The sequence below is a fragment of the Pan troglodytes genome, chromosome X (assembly GCF_028858775.2).
Source record: "Pan troglodytes isolate AG18354 chromosome X, NHGRI_mPanTro3-v2.0_pri, whole genome shotgun sequence".
Taxonomy (NCBI): domain Eukaryota; kingdom Metazoa; phylum Chordata; class Mammalia; order Primates; family Hominidae; genus Pan; species Pan troglodytes.
The window spans coordinates 151,814,583-151,835,365 of NC_072421.2; the positions used below are offsets into that span (position 1 = coordinate 151,814,583).

The following is a 20,783-nucleotide window of genomic DNA, read 5'->3' on the forward strand; positions in this document are numbered from 1 at the left end:
TCGCTTGAACCTGGGAGGCGGAGGTTGCGGTGAGCCGAGATCGAGCCATTGCACTCCAGCCTGGGAAACAACAGCGAAACTCCATCTCAAAAAAAAAAAAAAAAAGGCTGGGCATGGTGGCTCACACCTGTAATCCAAGCACTTTGGGAGGCCGAGGCAGGCAGATCACGAGGTCAGGAGATCGAGACCATCCTGGCTAACATGGTGAAACCCCGTCTCTACTAAAAATACAAAAAAATTAGCCAGGCATGGTGGCGGGTGCCTGTAGTCCCAGCTACTCTGGAGGCTGAGGCAGGAGAATGGCGTGAACCCGGGAGGCGGAGCTTGCAGTGAGCCAAGATCACACCACTGCACTCCAGCCTGGTCGACAGAGTGAGACTCCGTCTCAAAAACAAACAAAAAACCCCCAAAAAATTAGCCGGCGTGATGGCGCACACCTGTAATCCCAGCTACTCAGGAGGCTGAGGCAGGAGAATCACTTGAACCCAAGAGGCAGAGGTTGCAATGAGCTGAGATTGTGCCACTGGACTCCAGCCTGGGCGATAGAGGGAGACTTCATCTCAAAAAACAAACAAACAAATAAACAAACAAAAAAACACACCAGGCACAGTGGCTCACGCCTGTAATCCAGCACTTTGGGAGGCCGAGGCAGGCAGATCACAAGGTCAGGAGATCGAGACCATCCTGGCTAACACGGTGAAACCCCATCTCTACTAAAAATACAAAAAAAAAAAAAATTAGCCAGGCGTGGTGGCAGGTGCCTGTAGTCCCAGCTGGAGGCTGAGGCAGGATAATGGCGTAAACCCAGGAGGTGGAGCTCGCAGTGAGCCGAGATCGTGCCACTGCACTCCAGCCTGGGCAACAGAGCGAGACTCCGTCTCAAAAAAAAAAAAAAAAATTAAAAATAAAAGAAAAAGGAATATTTTGATACATGCTATCAAATGGATACTCTCAAAGGATTTTCAAGAAACATTATGTTAACTGCAATAAGCCGGAAACAAAAGGCTGCATATTATATGATTCCACTTATATGATGTACTTACCGGCTTCAGATCCAGAGTCAAAAAGTAGAAGGTTGGTTTCCAGGGCCTGGGAGGATGGGGGAATGGGAAATTGTATAATGGGGACAGAGCTTTAGTTTGGGAAGATGAAAAGAGTTCTGAAGATGGATGGTGGTGATGACTGTACAACAGTGTGAACGTACTTAATGCCACTGAACTGTACAGTTAAGAGTGGTTAAGGCCGGGCGTGGTGGCTCACACCTGTAATCCCAGCACTTTGGGAGGCCGAGATGGGCGGATCACCTGAGGCCAGGAGTTTGAGACCAGCCTGGACAACATGGTGAAACCCCCATCTCTACAAAAAAAAAAAAAAAATTAGCTGGGCATGTTGGTGGGTGCCTGTAATCCCAGCTACTCAGGAGGCTGAGGCGGAAGAATCACTGAAACCTGGGAAGCAGAGGCTTCAGTGAGCCAAGATTGTGCCATTGCACTCCAGCCTGGACAACAAGAGCGAAATTCCATCTCAAAAAAAAAGAAAAAAAAAGAAAAAAAAAAGGCATTTCACAGAAGAGGAAACACAAAAGGCAGAGTGTGCACGGTATGGGTTTCCTGTGGCTGCAGTAACAAAGTGCCAGAGACTGGGAAGTTTAAAGCAACAGAAATTTATTCTCTCCCAGTTCTGAAGGCCAGAAGTCCGAAATCAAGGTGGCACCAGGGTGGGTTCCTTCTGGGGCTGTGAGGGAAAGTCAGCTCCAGGCCTGTCTTCTGGCTTCTTCCGGTGGTTCCCAGCGATGCTCCGTGTTCTTTGGCTTGCAGAGGTGTCATTCCAATCTCTGCCTTCAGCTGCATGCGGTGCTCTCCTCCCTGTGTCTGTCTCTTTTTCTCCTCCTTTAAAAACACCATGCATTGATTGAACTAGGGGTCACCCTTATGCAGTATAACCTCACCTTAACTTGATTCTGTCTGCAATGACTTTTATGGGGACACTACTCAACCCAGTGCATATACTCTATGACCTAGCAATTCCCCACCTAGTTATATACCTATTGAAATGAACATCTATGTTTAACAAAAGACACATACATCGGCTGGGCGCAGTGGCTCACGCCCATAATCCAAGCACTCAGGCTGAGGCGGGCAGATCTTGAGGTCAGGAGATAGAGACCATCCTGGCTAACACAGTGAAACCCCGTCTCTACTAAAAATACAAAAAATTAGCTGGGCATGGGGGTGGGCACCTGTAGTCCCAGCTACTCAGGGGGCTGAGGCAGGAGACTGGCGTGAACCCGGAAGGCGGAGCTTGCAGTGAGCTGAGATCACGCCACTGCACTCCAGCCTAGGTGACAGAGCGAGACTCCGTCTCAAAAAAAAAAAAAAAGAAGAAGAAAAAGAAAGACGTATACATAATTGTTCACAGCAGCATTAGCCATAACAGCCCAAATGGGAAACCAACCAAATGTCAACAGTTTAAGGACACAATCAATGGTGACGTATTCATCCGGGGGAATACTATGCAGCAACATTGTTACATGCATAGTAACATCCCAGCACTATGCATTAATCTGCCAATGTTGAGCAAAGAATCTAGACACAAAATAATACTTCCCTTCAGAGTGGAGGAGAAGGCTGAGTGTGGTGACTCACACCTGTAATCTCAGCACTTTGGGAGGCCAAGGTGGGTGGGTCACCTGAGGTTAGGAGTTCAAGACCAGCCTGACCAACATGGTGAAATCCCGTCTCTACTAAATACAAAAAATTAGCCGGGCGTGGTGGCACATGCCTGTAATCCTAGCTACTCGGGAGGCTGAGGCAGGAGAATTGCTTGAATCCGAAGGTTGCAGTGACCCGAGATGGCGCTATTGCACTCCAGCCTGGGCAACAAGAGCCAAACTCTGTCTCCAAAAAAAAAAAAAAAAAAGAGTGGAGGAGGGAAAAATATTATACTGAATAATTTCCTTTATTTAAAGCCTCAAAACAGCCAAAACAACACATCCCATCATTTTTAGGAATGCATGCTTAACTGGTCAAACTATAAAGACCAAAGTGATTAGCCTAAGAATCAAGTTCATGGTCACATTGGGAAGTGATAGTAAGGGTATGAGAGGGGCTTTCGGGGCAATGATATTCAAATTCTTGACCTGGGTGATGCCATGGAACTGTCTGCTTTGATAAGCATTACACTGTACATCTTTATTTTGTGGGTTTTTTTTTTTTTTTTTTTTTTTGAGACAGAGTTTCGCTCTGTCACCCAGGCTGGATGGAGTACAATGGCATGATCTCTGGTCACTGCAACCTCTGCCTCCTGGGTTCAAGCGATTCTCCTGCCTCAGCCTCCCGAGTAGCTGGGATTACAGGCGCATGCCACCATGCCCGGCTAATTATTTTGTATTTTTAATAGAGACGGGGTTTCACCATGTTGGCCAGGCTGGTCTCGAACTCCTGCCCTCAGGTGATCCGCCCGCCTTGGCCTCCCAAAGTGCTGGGATTACAGGCGTGAGCCAATGCGCCTGGCCTACTTCTTTTCTTTTTTGGGTTATGTTTCACCATAGAAGTGCTTTTTTTTTTTTTGAGACAGAGTCTCGCTCTGTCGCCCAGGCTGGAGTGCAGTGGCACGATCTCGGCTCACTGCAAGCCCCGTCTCCCGGGTTCACGCCATTCTCCTGCCTCAGCCTCCCCAGTAGCTGGGACTACAGGCGCCCGCCACCATGCCTGGCTAATTTTTCATATTTTTAGTAGAGATGGGGTTTCACCGTGTTAGCCAGGATGGTCTTGATCTCCTGACCTCGTGATCCGCCCGCCTCGGCCTCCCAAAGTGCTGGGATTACAGGCATGAGCCAAAGTGCCCGGCCCTTTTTTTTTTCTTTTTTTTGAGATGGAGTTTCGCTCTTGTTGCTCAGGCTGGAGTGCAATGGCACGATCTCGGCTCACTGCAACCTCCGCCTCCCAGGTTCAAGCAATTGTCCTGTCTCAGCCTCCTGAGTAGCTGGGACTACAGGTGCCCGCCACCACGCCCAGCTAATTTTTGTATTTTTAGTAGAGACGGGGTTTTGCGGTGTTTGCTAGGCTGGTCTCAAACTCTTGACCTCAGGTTATCTGCCCGCCTCAGCCTCCCAGTGTTGGGATTACAGGCGTGAGCCACTACGCCCAGCCAGGATTTCAATGAACAAAATGCTTTTACCCTAAAGATGAAGTCCCCAGACAGAAGGTGCTCATTGGTGCTGTCAACATTTGGTGATTGGTTCAGTTTAGGTATCGCCTCCTGGTGGGAGCAGCTTCATGGGTGCCCCTCTCCTTACATCCCTCCCAGTCCCATGTCTCAACCTTTGGAACATTCATGACCCTGTATCATGACCTGCTGTCCTGCATGTCCTCTAGACTAAACTGTCAACTTCCGGGGCAGAGTCCAGGTGCCTGGCCCATAGCAGGTGCTTCAGGAAGCCTCCAGGGCCATCACTCCAGGGACCCCTAGCAATGCAGGGAAGAATAAAAGCAGCCACAGGTGGGTTTCTTCCCTAAGCATGGAAGCAGCTCAGCAACAGAGTCCTGGCGGAGGCAAGATTGCCTTCCGCATTCCAGAGGAAGTATTTGCCTTGAAACTATGTAACAAAAGTAACAGAAACATAATAGACATGCTTTCCTTTTTAAGTTTGCTGGATTCTCCTGGGATACAGTGAAGCTCCAGTGAAAACCTCTCTCCTCAGCTAGTTAAGGCCTGGAAATGGCCACTTGGGGGTTTCCCTAAGCACCCGAAACTCAGTGAGCCCCCAAGTGACCTCGTCTCCCAGTCCCCAACTCAGAGAGACCCAAAAGCTACAATCTTCTTTGACTGTATCGTCAGACCCACTTCCTCTCTCCAGCTCAACTGCCACTATCCTAGTCCTAGTCTGAATCACATGTGACAATCATGACTACAATCTTTTTTTTTTTTTTTGAGATGGACTCTCACTCTGTCGAACAGGATGGAGTGCAGTGGCGTGATCTCGGCTCACTGCAACCTCCGCCTCGCGGGTTCAAGTGATTCTCCTGCTTCAGCCTCCCGTGTAACTGGGACTACAGGCGTGCGCCACCATGCCCAGCTAATTTTTGTATTTTCAGTAGAGATGGGGTTTCACCATGTTGTGCAGGATGGTCTCGATCTCTTGACCTCATGATTCGCCCGCCTCGGGCTCCCAAAGTGCTGGGATTACAGGCGTGAGCCACAGCACCCGGCCCGTTAGGGTGTCTTTGATGCCACGCTTCGCTCTGGGTTTTCTCCTTCCTCTTTGATTGCTCCTTGTCCGATCTCTTTTCTGGACCCTTCTCCTCCTGCCCAATGTAAGTGCTGGGTGTTCCCCTAGATGCTATCCTGAGCCCGCTTCACTCCTCGTTCTAAGGGATTACAGTCTCCTCTCACCTGTATCAGGGAGGGTCCATCTGCAGGAAAAAGACACCACTTTTGCAATTTTAAGGAAAAGGATTAAAACAGGGATTGGCCGGGTGCGGCGATGCGCGCCTGTAGTCCCACTTTTCCGGAGGCTGAGGCGGGAGGATCGCTTGAGCCCGGGGACTCGAGACCAGCCTGGCCAACATAGCGAGACCCCGTCTCTAAAGAAAAAAAAAAGACAAAAGAAGAGAACAACAACAAAAAAACCAAAATAAAAATAAAAATAAAAACGGACGGGCGAACGCGTCGGGTGGACGTAGGGTTCCGCGAAGCCTCCCTGTCCCTCTTGTCTCGTCCTAGTCGGTCTAGCTGGGCCCCATCCCCTTTCCCACTCGGAGCGTGAGTGCCTGGAGACACGTACAGCCAACCAGTGAGAAGGAGTGGCCGCGAGTGGCATGCACTTGGTCCAATTACCTGCGGCCCTGCCGGTCGGCCCGCGCTGGGGCCAATGGAGGTGCGAGGCGGGGCTCGGGCGGGGGCAACGGTCACCTGATCTGCGGCTGTCGAGGCCGCTGAGGCAGTGGAGGCTGAGGCTGTGATGGCGGCCATGGCGACGGCTCGAGTGCGGATGGGGCCGCGGTGCGCCCAGGCGCTCTGGCGGATGCCGTGGCTGCCGGTGTTTTTGTCGTTGGCGGCGGCGGCGGCGGCGGCGGCGGCGGAGCAGCAGGTCCCGCTGGTGCTGTGGTCGAGTGACCGGTGAGCGGGCCGGGGTGGGATGCGCTGTGGCGGCTGAGGCGCCCTCGCCCGACTCCGGCGCTGTCCTAGGCGAGGGGTGGTGAGGCCCGGAGGTGGACTGTTCCTTGCTCGGGGGCTCGCAGCGAATCTGCCGGCGACAGAGCTCCAGTCCACATGCGCCCCCGTCTGACAGCACCTCTTCTGTCCCCTGCCAGGGACTTGTGGGCTCCTGCGGCCGACACTCATGAAGGCCACATCACCAGCGACTTGCAGCTCTCTACCTACTTAGATCCCGCCCTGGAGCTGGGTCCCAGGAATGTGCTGCTGTTCCTGCAGGACAAGGTGCGCCCGCCCCAGCCCACTCTCCCCCGGTCATCGGGAGGCAGCCAGGCCCCTTCCCCCCATGACACTGACGCCCATTCCCCAAGGGAAGCTTCAGTGACCTTGTCCCAACTGTAGGGAGGTGTGGGTCGTCTCATGGGAAGGCCTGTAGTAAACGCTTCAGTGGGCATGGCGACAGCCTTGGAAATGGCACCAACTTGATTGGAGGAAGCGACGGATCAGAGGCCAGGTACCTACTGAGTACCAAGCACTTTGGATATCTGACTTAGTCCAATATGGTGGGTGGGGATTATCGTCCCTGTTTGTTTATAGATGAGAAGACTGCGGCTGGAGGTTAAGTGACTTGTCCAAGCTCATACAGCTAATGGGTGGCAGAGTTGTAATTCTAGCTGCGATGATCATAATAATGATAATTGGAAAATGCTCACCTGTTTAGTGCTTTGTAGGCACTTGCTACACTGATGTCATTATCTTGGTTTCACTGCCAAGGAAAGTAAGGTTTGTCGAGATACAATGTTTCACTACAGTTGATAGATACCACTTTGGTTCCAGCCTGAGTCTGCCAATCCTCCCTCCCAATTGGAGCTCATAACCCGCATGCTGTTTTCCTTCCCATCCAGGATCTTTACCCCAAAAGCAGGCGTGGAGACCATGAGATGACTCTAAGATAGCAAGTCTCTGCTAGGCCCTCCCTTGTTGGTGGCCTGTATGGCTCATTGCCCTTGTAGTCTCCCTTGGTTGCTGTGTGGGCAGATGGTGGTGGCCTGAAGTCTTTTCAGGAGGTGGTAAATAATATAGTCAAACAGGAACTGAGTCCTAGTTCTACCATGTAACCAGCCATTGGAGGCATGAAATAATCTTTGTGAATGACAGTTTCTACATCTGTAAAATGAAGACACCACCTATATCAGAGGGCTGTGAGTGGGAAATCTTTTTTTTTTTTTTTGACACGGAGTCTCGCTCTGTTGCCCAGGCTGGAATGCAGTGGTGCAACGTCAGCTCAGCTCACTGCACCCTCCGCCTCCCGGGTTCAAGCAGTTCTCTGCCTCAGCCTCCCGAGTAGCTAGGATTACAGGGCGCCCGCCACTACACCCAGCTAATTTTTGTATTTTTTTGTATTTTTAGTAGAGATGGGGTTTCACCATGTTGGCCAGGCTGGTCTTCAACTCCTGACCTCGTGATCCACCCGCCTCAGCCTCCCAAACTGCTGGGATTACAGGCGTGAGCCACTGTGCCCGGCCTGTGAGGGGGAATTCTTATAATCCACATAAAACATCTAGCCAGGATCCCCCAGTCTTAGGGCATTCACCCATTCATTCATTTGCCCAATATGGAAAGCCTACTATGTGCCAGGTATTGTGAAGTGTTGGGGATATGGCAGTGAGCAGAAGAACCCAAGCCCCCACCCTCAGGAAGCTGACATTCTTGTGAGGGTGGCCAGTAAATACTAAGTCGGTATAGGATACGATGTCAGTGTTACGGCCTTTAGGGAAGGAAGCAGGCTAAGGGGACAGAGTGACTGGGATGCTATTTTAGATAAGAGTGGTCAGGCCAGGCCTCATTGAGGAGGTGATATATGAGCAGCGATCTTAATGGAGGGAGGGAGCCGTTTGGGGAAGGACATTCCTGGAACAGCAAATGCGAGGGTCCTGGGCGAGGTGTGCTCTTGGCCAGCTCAAGGAAGAGCTGGTGTGGCTGGAGCACAGTGAGTGAGAGAAAGGGGTAGGAGATGTAGGAGATGGTTTGCAGGTGGCTAGGCGATGAAGTAGGACCTTGTAGGCCATGAGGGGGAAGGTCAGTTGCAGTTCGAAATGTGTGAGAAAGCCTTGGGTAACGTGGAGCAGGGAGTGGTGTGATTTCTCAATTAAAGAAAGCCCACAGGACCCACCAGCAGTTCCTGGGCTTTCCGACTGAGAACCCCGGTGGCCAAACAGCAGCAAGGTCCTGCCCACAAGGGAGGGGAGGCTGGGCGAGTGTGTATACCAAACAGGTTAGGGAAGCTGATTAAAATCTCCTCAGGGCCTAACTGGGAAGGGCCAGAGGAAGCTGGGGATGGGAGTGGAGGGTAGGAGCAAAAGGACAAAGGACATCTGTAGGTTGTGGAGAAAAAGGGATGGGGTCGGGGCCACTGTGGTCCTAAGAGCTCAAAAGACTTCAATGCTCAATGCTTCCTCCAGCGTGTTCTGAGATCTTCACCTCTCCCCTTCCGCCAAAAGCAGGTGGGGGGAGGGTCCTGTCCAGACTGGACATAGCCGACTCTCCTTTTCTCTGGCTGGGAGGCCTGCCACAAATGCTCTTGGCTGCCCCACCCCCTCCCCGCAGCTTCCCTGTTCCCTCCCCAGTTCCTCTTGTCTGTAGGGCGGGCAAGGCAGCTGACTCCTACTCCTGAGTTACCACAAGTCAGCTGCCTGCAGATCTCCCCACCCCATGACTGCCTTCCATGTCTTCTCACCCTGCCCTGAGAGTGCTGGAGGGAAGAGGTGAGTCTCCCACCCCACCCCCACCAACACACAGTTGCGCTCCACCATACTGAACCTGACTCTCAGTGAGACTTTGCTGGCCCTGAGAATGCACGGGGAAGGTGGCTGTCCCCTGCCTTGGCCCCCATCACTTGCCAAACCTCCTCAGATGTCTCCCCTATTTCCCTATTAGCTGAGCATTGAGGATTTCACAGCATATGGCGGTGTGTTTGGAAACAAGCAGGACAGCGCCTTTTCTAACCTAGAGGTGAGAGTCCTCTCCCAGCCAGGGGCCATGGGGGACATTCTGTGCTCCTTCTCCCAGCATAAGAACTGTACTCTGACCTCATATCAGGGTTACTTGGGTCTGAGTCTCTTCTGGGTCAACCATCCCCCCCAAAAACAACAACAACAACAAAAGCCACCTCATACTCTTAGGGAGCAGAGACGCTGGCTTTGGGGTAGAAAGGCCTGGGGCCTGAATGTCAGGGGCTGGGGTGTGGGCCATTTTCTTGGTGAGCCTTTATGGGTATGGCTTGCCAGAGGAGAGCTGCCAGAGAGGTGTGGGGGGCTGGGCCAGGCCCACTGGCCCCTGGCTAACTCACCTTTTGCCTCTCCCCTGTCCCCAGAATGCCCTGGACCTGGCCCCCTCCTCACTGGTGCTTCCTGCCGTCGACTGGTATGCAGTCAGCACTCTGACCACTTACCTGCAGGAGAAGCTCGGGGCCAGCCCCTTGCATGTGGACCTGGCCACCCTGCGGGAGCTGAAGCTCAACGCCAGCCTCCCTGCTCTGCTGCTCATTCGCCTGCCCTACACAGCCAGGTACTGCCCACATGGCCCAGCCACCAGCCTCGGGGCCCAGAGAGCAGCAAGGCCCTGGGCTATGGCATGTGGTGGCACCGTTTGGCTAAAGATGCCAGTACTCCCCACCCCCTCACAGCCCTTCCAGAAGGTGCCCTGTGTGGCCAGAAGAGGAGGGGAGGGCCTCTTCTGTGACTCAGGAGTTGGTGCCTAGCACTGAGCTGGGCCTCCAGAGATGAGGCAGATGTGAGCCCTGCGGGTGGAGAGCCTTCTCACCTAGCCAGGCCCTTGTCACAGAGCAGGTGGCCAGGACTTGAGTGTGACTGAGAAGCCTCGGGGTGGGATGGGCTTCCAGGAGGGGGCACTGAGGTAAGAGTGTGCAGGCTTGGTGCGTGGGGCTAGTGGGGAGGAGAAGCTGGGGTCGGGGAAGGGTAGTGGGCAGTGCAGGTCCAGGCCGCCTGAGGACTCTGGCGCTCTGTTTGTCTTCCATAGCTCTGGTCTGATGGCACCCAGGGAGGTCCTCACAGGCAACGGTGAGTAGAATCAGGGAGGATGCACGTCCTCATCTAGCCCTTGGGTGGGGGCCACAGAGAGAGCTGGCCTGCAGTTCCTCGGCCTCCTCACTCCCAGGGTGGCCCGCCTGCTTCTCGGGGCAGCTGGCAGTGGAGCAGGGAAATGCTGGCTCCCAGGACCAGCCAGGGACCACCTGACAGAAGACCCTGTCCAGCCAGACCCCACTTGGCAGAGGGGGGCGGCTCTCTGTGCTGGAGGCTGTGGAGCCAGTTTCTGTGCAGGCAGCGTGAATCCTAGAGTTATGGGTTTAATAAGACTGCAGACATTTGGAAAAACAATTCTGGGGACTCATCTATTTGCAATAAAGGACAGTCACTCCCCATGGAAAGGCAGTCGTGAACCTTTCATGGGTGGATGTGGAGTTTTCTGTATTGATATGTATTTTCTTATGTCACATAGGTAGGGCTTGGCATTAGGGAATCGATGACTGAAGCCACAGTTGTCTCTGGGGGAGGCTGGGAATGGGGGTGGGATGAGAAGTAGCTGCTCCTAAGGATCCTCAGTGGAAAGTAAAAACACCACTTTCAGATGGTCTAGAAGGTTTCTAAAGCAGACAGTGGGGAGTGTTTCTTTATGCAGGGTGCCTGGTGACCTGAGTCTCTGCTCTCCTTGTTGACCCTCAGATGAGGTCATCGGGCAGGTCCTGAGCACACTCAAGTCCGAAGATGTCCCATACACAGCGGCCCTCACAGCGGTCCGCCCTTCCAGGGTATGTGCCCTTCCGGCAAGGGCTCTGGGGCGTGCAGGGAGAGGCAGTGTGGTGAGTCTGCTTGGAGGTGGGGAGTGTATGCCACAGGTAGGCTGCCCAGGAGGCCCAGCATAGGGGAAGCATCAGGCACAGAACCCCTGTGGTGTGACTATTTGGAGTGGCTGACTCTGGGGGCAGGGCTAGGATGAGCACTCAAGTCCTGCCTCCCCATTCCAGGGGCAGCTTTCCATCTCGTCCTGTGAGGCTTGTGGGTGGCAGACTTGGACACTAAGTCTAAATGACCCTAAGTTTGAGGGACTAGGAATGTCATCAGGGTTTAGGGGGCATCAGGGAAGGCTTCCTGGAGGAAAGGTCTCCTCTGGCTGATGGGACTTTGAGATAGTGGACAGGGTGTCCTGTTGGGAGGGGAGGGAGGGCACGACAATTGGGTTCGAGTGTGACACTCTCCCAGGGCTGCTGAAAGAAGGCTGGTTGGGTGTTTCTGCAGGTGGCCCGTGATGTAGCCGTGGTGGCCGGAGGGCTAGGTCGCCAGCTGCTACAAAAACAGCCAGTATCACCTGTGATCCATCCTCCTGTGAGTTACAATGACACCGCTCCCCGGATCCTGTTCTGGGCCCAAAACTTCTCTGTGGCGTACAAGGACCAGTGGGAGGACCTGACTCCCCTCACCTTTGGGGTGCAGGAACTCAACCTGACTGGCTCCTTCTGGAATGACTCCTTTGCCAGGCAAGGGCACTAGGCTGGGGAGGACTGTGCCACCACAGGTGACCTTCCCATCACTGTGGGTCGCAGGTGGGGCAGGGAGCCAGGGTCAGGTCTGTGTGTTGGGGTGGGGATGGCCATGGTCTGGTTGGGGTCTGGGCAGCGTGAGGATGTAGGAGGTGTCATGGCATGGGGTGCTGTTGGAGGGGGAGTTGCTCAGACTTCTGCCTCCCCATGCTTGCGAGTCTTTGGTTGGGACCTTGGTTGTTAACACCTCAAGGTTACCTGGGAACCTGTCACCTCCCCCTTGAGCAAAACCTCTGGGACTTTGTGTGGGCAAATACCAGGCCAGCTACCTGAGCCATTTATGGGGCAACCATGCCCTTCTGTTTGCTCTCGCCCCCAAAGCCCAGCCCAGGCACCTTAGTGACCCTAAGAGGGAGTAAAAGGAGGGGCAGTGAGCTCAGGGGAACCAGAGGAAGGACCCCCATGCTGGTGGCAAGGGGGACCTGGGTCCTGGCTTCCAGCTCTGTTCTGACCTTGCAATGTGACTGGATCCTCAGTTTTCCTATCTGTCAAGTGGGGACACTGCTTCTTCAGGTGGCTGCAAGGACCCAAGGCAGCTTAGGTAGGAGCAGAGCTGAGGAACTTGTTCCTCTAAGATGCCAAAGGCCCTCCCAGAGCCTCAGAGTGCGCCTCTTTCTCCGGCCCCACAGGCTCTCACTGACCTATGAACGACTCTTTGGTACCACAGTGACATTCAAGTGAGTCCTGGGGGTGGTTGAGGTATGGGTGGGCTGGTGTGGCCCCAGCCTCCCCAGCTCACCTGACATCCCTGCCACCTTCCCCAGGTTCATTCTGGCCAACCGCCTCTACCCAGTGTCTGCCCGGCACTGGTTTACCATGGAGCACCTCGAAGTCCACAGCAATGGCTCCGTCGCCTACTTCAATGCTTCCCAGGTCACAGGGCCCAGCATCTACTCCTTCCACTGCGAGTATGTCAGCAGCCTGAGCAAGAAGGGTAGTCTCCTCGTGGCCCGCACGCAGCCCTCCCCCTGGCAGATGATGCTTCAGGACTTCCAGGTATGGAGCGGGCGTGGCCCAGCTTCAGGTGGGGGAGCCCAGGCTAGTGGTTGAGAGACGAAGAGAGGCTTGGGCTTGGGCATGTAGTTGAGAGTCCTGTCCCTGCGCTGCCCCTGTCCCAGTTCTTGCTGGGCCTCCCAACGGTCCTTTCTGACCCGTGTCTGTGTGTCTGCCAGATCCAGGCTTTCAACGTAACGGGGGAGCAGTTCTCCTACGCCAGCGACTGTGCCAGCTTCTTCTCCCCCGGCATCTGGATGGGGCTGCTCACCTCCCTGTTCATGCTCTTCATCTTCACCTATGGCCTGCACATGATCCTCAGCCTCAAGACCATGGATCGCTTTGATGACCACAAGGGCCCCACTATTTCTTTGACCCAGATTGTGTGACCCTGTGCCAGTGGGGGGGTTGAGGGTGGGACGGTGTCCGTGTTGTTGCTTTCCCACCCTGCAGCGCACTGGACTGAAGAGCTTCCCTCTTCCTACTGCAGCATGAACTCCAAGCTCCCCTCAGCCCATCTTGCTCCCTCTTCAGCCCGCTGAGGAGCTTTTTTGGGCTGCCCCCATCTCTCCCAACAAGGTGTACATATTCTGCGTAGATGCTAGACCAACCAGCTTCCCAGGCTTCGTCGCTGTGAGGCGTAAGGGACATGAATTCTAGGGTCTCCTTTCTCCTTATTTATTCTTGTGTCTACATCATCCCTGGCTGTGGATAGTGCTTTTGTGTAGCAAATGCTCCCTCTTTAAGGTTATAGGGCTCCCTGAGTTTGGGGGTGTAGAAGTACTACTTAACTGTCTGTCCTGCTTGGCTGTCGTTATCGTTTTCTGGTGATGTTGTGCTAACAATAAGCAGTACACGGGTTTATTTCTGTGGCCTGAGAAGGAAGGGACCTCCACGACAGGTGGGCTGGGTGCGATCGCCGGCTGTTTGGCATGTTCCCACCGGGAGTGCCTGGCAGGAGCATGGGGTGCTTGGTTGTTTCCTTCCTAATAAAATAAACGCGGATCGCCATGCGTTGGGCCTCTTGTCGCTCATTTCTGCGCTGGGCTTTAGGCGCGTGCTCGCCGGAGGGATGCGGGAGGATGGAGCCTGGCGAGGGGGAGGCGAAGAGGCATCCGCGGAGACCGGGAGGGGCTTCAGCAAGCTGGGCCCTAACCGCTGAGGGTAGGGAGGGGCGGTCGGGCCGAGTCCCGGTGCGCTTCGGCGTCTCAGGAGGCCGTCGTGACAATGGCAGCCTTCGCGTCCTGAGGGGGCCGCCCCCGGCTGCCGCAGCGGCGCGCGCCCGGCCGCGGGGCCGCGCCGAGACTCCCGGGGGGGTGGGCGGGGGTAGGGGAGGTGGGCGGGCGCGCGCGGGGCGGGGAGGGGCGGGGCGCGGCGGGTGGGGCGGGGCGCGCGCAGCTCCCGCGCACGGATTCTTCCCGGGCCGCAGCACCGGCCGCCGGCCCGCCCCGCCCGCCCCGCCCCGCGCCTCTCTAGACTCTCGGCGAGCAGCGTCGCCCGCGGAGCCGCGCTGGTGCTGTGGCCCGGGCCCTGGCAGCCCTCCCGGGAGGCGAGCCGGGGAGGCGGTGGCCCCTGCCGGGTGCGGCGGGGCGCGGGAAGAGGCGGGACTCTTTGACGCGGCGGAGGGGTCGGGCGACGGCCGACGCGCCGCCATCTTTGGTCCAGTGCGGTGGTGGCGGCGGCGGCGGTGGCGGCGGCGACTGCTGCGGTGAAGGAGGAGGAGGAGCCGAGCGGGCGCTGGCACCGAGGCCTGACCATGGACGAGGAATACGATGTGATCGTGCTGGGGACCGGCCTCACCGTAAGTGCGGCCCCGGCGCCCCTGGCCCTGCGTCGTGCCCTCGCCATCCCCCGCGATGATGCGGCCGCCGGCCCATCCTCCTGTCACTGCCATCTTCTGCGCTCCGCTCCCCGAAAAGCCGGCGCCGTGCCCACCCCGCTGCTCCCCCCGCGACGTCGCCTCTGCTCGTTGCCATGACCCCATCTCCCCGAAGAGGCCCCCTTCCTGGCCGCCTCCTGGGCTACCCGGGTCCGACCCCCGGCGCCCTCCCATCTTCCCTACCCCTGCCCGCTGGACCGGAAAACGCACCCCCACTCGGCCCGATGCCCCCGACCCCGCCCACCCATCGCCCCCACCCATCACGGCATCCACCCGTCGCCCGCACCCATTGCCCGCCTAGCGTTGCCTCTCAGCGTCCCTTCCCATCTTGCGCTAATCCCGGTGGGGATGAAGTAGAAGGACCTGGGGTCAGGGGGCCTCGCCAGAGTGGGCCCTCAGCCCGCCTCCTTATCGTCTTCTGGGGCCAGGGGATCCAGGGAATGTTCCAGAAGGAACAGCAGTGGGGGCAGTAAGCACATTCCCGCAACCCCACCTCGGTTGCCCATGGAGACCTCAGGCTGGGTAGCATCTGCAGCCTTTGTCCTTGGGCTAGTGACAGTGACTGGTGAGGGTGTTTATCTTCCCCCTTTCCCCGAAAACCCCGTTGGCCTACTCCCCTCAGAGACTCTTCTTCCTCGGTCCAGGCCCAGATGCCCCTCCTCAGCGGCAGGGGCTCCTGCTATTTGAAGAAAGAGCAGTCCAGGGTGGGGCCTACAATTTCAAGGACTGTGCTAAGCCTTTCTTTTTCTCCCTTTCGAGTGTCCTTTGCAGTCCAGCTGGGTCTCCTCTGTGCCTTATTGTGTTTTATCGGCCTTTTTGTGCGGCTCTGCGTAGGTAGATGCCTCTCGGCGTGTTGGTACTGGAAGGCCATCCTGTGTCTGCTGGATGCCCTGCCTCCCTCAAAGCCTCCGTTATTTCACTCTCCGCCTTGTGAGGGGGACGGGACTCCTTTGCCCAGCAAGGTTGCAATGGAGAGTGTGGTCGTATGAAGCCATCACCCCAATTTTAGGCGAGGCAACTAGCCAGTGGGGATGGTGGGTGGAAGGAGCTGTCCACTGAGGCAGGTTTGGGTGGGGAACAAATCAGGTCTGCTGGTAGGAGCGGAGGCAGGTGGGAGTGCAGCGGATGGTGTCACCCTCCCCCAGGAATGCATCCTGTCGGGCATCATGTCTGTGAACGGGAAGAAGGTGCTGCACATGGACCGGAACCCCTACTACGGGGGCGAGAGCTCCTCCATCACACCCCTGGAGGAGGTGAGGCTGCCCAGGCCCAAGCCTATCCCTGTTAACCTCCCACATAGCGGCACAGGGTGGAAGTAGCTCCCCAGGTGCCTGGAGCAGGAGGAGGTGGTCCCTGAGGTGTCTCTCTCTCTCCCTTCTGCTTACAGCTGTATAAGCGTTTTCAGTTGCTGGAGGGGCCCCCTGAGTCGATGGGCCGAGGCCGAGACTGGAACGTTGACCTGATTCCCAAATTCCTCATGGCTAACGGTGAGGGACAGGAAGGAGGTATTGCAGGTCGGGGGTGATAGGGAAGACCCGAGGACGGTCAGGCTCCAGAGGAGGCACAGCCAGACCAGCTAGAGCCTCTGGAGAGAGCCGTGCTGATGTTGCCCTTGTGCACCCCCACAGGGCAGCTGGTAAAGATGCTACTGTATACAGAGGTGACTCGCTACCTGGACTTCAAGGTGGTGGAGGGCAGCTTTGTCTACAAGGGGGGCAAGATCTACAAAGTGCCGTCCACTGAGACTGAGGCCTTGGCTTCCAGTGAGTGTGGGCCCCCTGAGCCAGAGAAATCATGGGGTGGCAGGGAAGCCAACTGTCTTTGGGATGGGTGGCTGTCCAGAATAAGGCACCCCCTTGTCCAAAGTCACATTTCCCGTGAAGGACCAGAGAGGCCCTTCACTCTGTATTCCCTCTGCCCCATGTCATGCTGCACGGCTGGCTGCCAGGAGGGAGGTCCTCACACAGCAGGGATGTGATGTGGAGGGGAACGGGGCTCCTTTTGAAAGACTTGAGCCTGGCCAGGTGCGGTGGCTCACGCCTGTAATCCCAGCACTTTAGGAGGCCTAGGCGGGTGGATCACGAGGTCAGGGGTTCAAGACCAGCCTGGCCAACATGGTGAAACCCTGTCTCATCTCAAAATACGAAAAATTAGCTGGGTGTGTGGTGGCATGCACCTGTAATCCCAGCTACTCGGGAGGCTGAGGCAAGAGAATGGTTTGCACCCGGGAGGCGGAGGTTGTGGTGAGCCGAGATCACACCACTGCACTCCAGCCTGGGCGATAGAGGGAGACTCCATCTCAAAAAAAAAAACAAAAACTTGAGCCTTTGGCAGGGCCTCCACTGAATCCCCGAGAAATTGCCAAGTGTCTGAGCCAGGAAGGCCCTTAGAGCCCATCCAGGCCAATCCCCTCTTCATCCAGGTGGGGAAACTGAGGCTAAAAAGGGTGGAGAGGTTAACCTAAGATCACAGGACAGCTGGGCTGTGAGTGGGGGTGCCTGCCCTGCTGGGATGGAGAGTTTTGTGCTGCATTGGTGCAGAACCTCCTCCCGCCGCGTTCCTTAGATCTGATGGGCATGTTTGAGAAACGGCGCTTCCGCAAGTTCCTGGTGTTTGTGGCAAACTTCGATGAGAATGACCCCAAGACCTTTGAGGGCGTTGACCCCCAGACTACCAGCATGCGTGACGTCTACCGGAAGTTTGATCTGGGCCAGGATGTCATCGATTTCACTGGCCATGCCCTGGCGCTCTACCGCACTGATGAGTGAGGGGAAGCTGGGTGGTGGTAGCCCCCTCGCCCGGCCCGCCCCCGCCCTTCCCACACCTGCCTGCTGTCCCCCTGCCCCGCATGTCTCTTGTACTCAGCCACCGGCTCACCTATCACCCTTTCCATTTCCCCCTTGCATTTGATCCTCATCTTCCCCAGGCCATTCAGGGTGGTGGGAAGACTGGCCTGGTACCTGGGTGGGGGTAAGTCAGGGGTGCTGCTATTCCCCCAGCTACCTGGACCAGCCCTGCCTTGAGACCGTCAACCGCATCAAGTTGTACAGTGAGTCCCTGGCCCGGTATGGCAAGAGCCCGTATTTATACCCGCTCTACGGCTTGGGCGAGCTGCCCCAGGGTTTTGCAAGGTGAGGACATGGGTTTTTTCAGTTGGCATAGCTGAGTAGGACTAGGGCCAGGAGTGGAGATGGCCCCCTTGAGCATTTTCTTGGTAGTATTTCCTCCTTTCCAATTCGTGCTCTTCATTTACTTCACTCCATCCTTGGGTGATGAGGGCACAACCCCAGTGCACTGAAGTACAGAAGTCTCCACACTTGAAAAAACGAATCTCCACAAATGTGACTTGCTCAGTTCCCGGCAGCACCAGGACTGGGCCCAGGGTCCCAGAACCTTGAGTCAGGGCTTAGCTGGGAGCTGACCTATCTCCAGAGAGTCCATTCTGGTCCCTCAGGCTGTCTTGGTGCGGAGCACTGATCCCTCATGCCCCCTCCCGCTGGCCCTTGGCAGTGTATTCTGAGCAGAAGCTCCAGAGAGGAAAGAGCCCGCGGAGATGGGGCCAGCGTTCACGGCAGTGACAGAGCTGGGATGAATCCCGGCGTCTCCTGCCTGCTGCCTGCCTGGGGCAGCCTTCTTTGCACTTTGGTGGAGGAAGGGTGCAGTGGAATTGGTCCCCGTTTCTCCTGGGAGGGGCCTTCACCGGAGCTGCTCTCACCACAGATTGAGTGCCATCTATGGGGGGACATATATGCTGAACAAACCTGTGGATGACATCATCATGGAGAACGGCAAGGTGGTGGGCGTGAAGTCTGAGGGAGAGGTGAGCCCTTCCCGTGCATGCAGTGCAGTCCCATGGTTGAGGCGGGGCTTGGTCACTTTCTCTGTGCTGTCGAGTCTCCTGCTGCACAGCCCCAAGGATCTTGGAGCTGGGAACTGGGGGTCCAGAAGTCTTCAGAATCATGACTGTGGGTGAGAGGTCTCTTTCAGAGGCCACATGCCATGTCTGTGGTGCAGAAAGTGTTCTTGATCACAGTGCCTCTGGGGGGTGGGGTGGGGGCGGGGGTGGGGGTGGGGTGGGGGCGGGGGTGGGGGCAGGCACCCAGCCCGTGCGTCAAGGCCCACCTATCTGAGCGGCAGGGTAGGGCCATGCATTCAGGAGGGGCAGTAGTGATGGCTCCGAGGAGCGTCTTGTCTGCCAGAGCTGCCTGCCCTTGCTGTGAGCGCAGCCCCACGTCTACCTAAGGGAGGGATGTGACAGGGGCGAGGACTTCTGGTGCCTTCTCAGGTGGCCCGCTGCAAGCAGCTGATCTGTGACCCCAGCTACATCCCGGACCGTGTGCGGAAGGCTGGCCAGGTTATCCGCATCATCTGTATCCTTAGCCACCCCATCAAGAACACCAACGACGCCAACTCCTGCCAAATAATCATCCCCCAGAACCAGGTCAACAGGAAGTCAGGTAGGCCGGGCGCTGGTACAGCTTCCTCTAGGGTGTTCTCTTTGGGGTTACTCTTTTTCTCCCCATCAGTGTGGGAGCTCCCTGCCTTACCTCTCTGGAAAAAATTTGAGCCACATTGTAGCCACCACAACTTGGAGCCCTAGGGTTTGGGTGGCCTGGACTCTTTCCCTCTGGGAGGGTGGCGGCTTGGATGCTACCTGCTCTGCGGGGCTGGGGAGGGGCAGTCGGGCCAGACTTGTGTCCAGCCACTGGAACCCCTCTCTGCGTATGGCCAGCGCCTCTGGCCTGAGTTGACGGAGCTCTTCCTGTGGCCAGACATCTACGTGTGCATGATCTCCTATGCACACAACGTGGCGGCCCAGGGCAAGTACATAGCTATTGCCAGCACTACTGTGGAGACCACGGACCCTGAAAAGGAGGTGGAGCCGGCTCTGGAGCTGTTGGAGCCCATAGACCAGAAGTGAGGGACTGGGCTGAGCCCAAGGGGGAGAGGGAGGGAGCCCAGCAGCTGGGCTTGGGGACCAGGAAGGGCATGGCCCATTGTGAGGCCTGTCCCCTCCCCTCTGTCTGCCCCTCAGGTTTGTGGCTATCAGTGACTTGTATGAGCCCATTGATGATGGTTGTGAGAGCCAGGTAAGCAGCTCGTCCCAGCCCTGGCTCCTGGCTGCCCGCCCAGGACACCTGCCTGACTCACCCTGGGCGCTGGGCTCTGGCTGTTTCCAGGTGTTCTGTTCCTGCTCCTACGATGCCACCACACACTTTGAGACAACCTGCAACGACATCAAAGACATCTACAAACGCATGGCTGGCACGGCCTTTGACTTTGAGAACATGAAGCGCAAACAGAACGACGTCTTTGGAGAAGCTGAGCAGTGATTGTGGCCGCCCCCAGCCGCTGCTGCCCCAGCCTGTGTCTGTTCTCCTCGAGGGCTCCAGCATCCTCTGCTTCCCCCACCACGTTCCCATCACCCACCTCATTGATCCACTGACCAAATCCTTAACCCTAGCGATGGCTTGGGAGATGGGGGGTTGGATGGCATCCTCTTTCTTGGCCCTTCCTTATCCTAGGAAAAGAGGGTTCCTCTCCTTGTGTGTGTCTCTTCCCCCCACCCCTAATTCTTCTGCTCTGTTTGGGAAGACGTGGAGGAAAAGGTGACTTCTGCCCCCACCGCTCTTACCCCCACTGTAGTGGCCTTTGGAGATGCCCCCACCTCCCCCCCACCAACTCTTGCGTGTTGGAGAGAAGGGGCCCTCCCAGCACAAAGTTGCATTCCTCCCCCCTAATTTATTCTAATTTATTAACTTTGACCCACCCTTTCTGAGCCTGCAGCCTTCCCGTGTGGCCTGAGGGCTGTAGAGTGAGCTGTCCCAGCCCCTCCCAGCCCTTGCCCAGCCTGGGGGAGTGGGGAAGGCTTGGGCATGGCCCCGTTGGAGGTTGATTTGCTGTTTTGTTTCTTGTCTTTGTGTTCTGTGGTACTTGCTGAGAGAAAAGAAAAGTGAGCAAAGCAGAAGGAGGTGGGAAAACGGACCCAAACCCCAGTGTGCCCTGCCCCATGCCTTTCCTTTAGTGGTGGGAAACCCTTATCTTGCAAAGTGAATGTGTCCCCTTCCCCACCCTCTAGTGTATTTCACAGAAAACAAAACCTCCCAATAAAACGGTTGAAACCTGAATCTCTGGATC

At 56.2% G+C, this 20,783-nt stretch overlaps 2 protein-coding genes and 1 long non-coding RNA gene across 3 annotated transcripts; 2 read left to right on the forward strand and 1 right to left on the reverse strand.

Moving 5' to 3' along the window:
- Positions 1-1,647: 1,647 nt before the first annotated feature.
- Positions 1,648-5,746, reverse strand: LOC101058714 (uncharacterized). Its single transcript, XR_676849.3, has 2 exons — positions 5,395-5,746; positions 1,648-1,889 (listed from the first exon to the last, which is right to left on the reverse strand). It is a non-coding gene; the product is annotated as an uncharacterized LOC101058714 (long non-coding RNA).
- A 189-nt stretch (positions 5,747-5,935) lies between these two features.
- On the forward strand, positions 5,936-13,783 carry ATP6AP1 (ATPase H+ transporting accessory protein 1). Its single transcript, NM_001280373.1, is given in 10 exon segments — positions 5,936-6,120; positions 6,315-6,441; positions 9,094-9,168; positions 9,530-9,723; positions 10,195-10,235; positions 10,899-10,984; positions 11,472-11,710; positions 12,403-12,450; positions 12,538-12,769; positions 12,946-13,783. Coding segments are annotated over 10 exon segments (1,401 nt in total). The 5' UTR covers positions 5,936-5,971; the 3' UTR covers positions 13,156-13,783.
- Positions 13,784-14,522: 739 nt separating this feature from the next.
- Positions 14,523-19,978, forward strand: GDI1 (GDP dissociation inhibitor 1). Its single transcript, NM_001009061.1, has 11 exons — positions 14,523-14,567; positions 15,791-15,898; positions 16,033-16,132; positions 16,274-16,408; positions 17,211-17,409; positions 17,645-17,776; positions 18,366-18,465; positions 18,931-19,102; positions 19,418-19,562; positions 19,681-19,735; positions 19,826-19,978. The coding sequence occupies exons 1-11, from the start codon at positions 14,523-14,525 to the stop codon at positions 19,976-19,978; spliced, it is 1,344 nt and encodes a 447-aa protein (NP_001009061.1).
- Positions 19,979-20,783: the final 805 nt, after the last annotated feature.

Bases quoted from the DNA above. Each gene is read 5' to 3' on its own strand.
- GDI1 (NM_001009061.1), top strand. From the start codon at position 14,523: ATGGACGAGGAATACGATGTGATCGTGCTGGGGACCGGCCTCACC. The intron at 17,777-18,365 runs GTGAGGACATGG...CTCTCACCACAG, and splicing joins CTGCCCCAGGGTTTTGCAAG to ATTGAGTGCCATCTATGGGG. The intron at 18,466-18,930 runs GTGAGCCCTTCC...GTGCCTTCTCAG, and splicing joins GCGTGAAGTCTGAGGGAGAG to GTGGCCCGCTGCAAGCAGCT.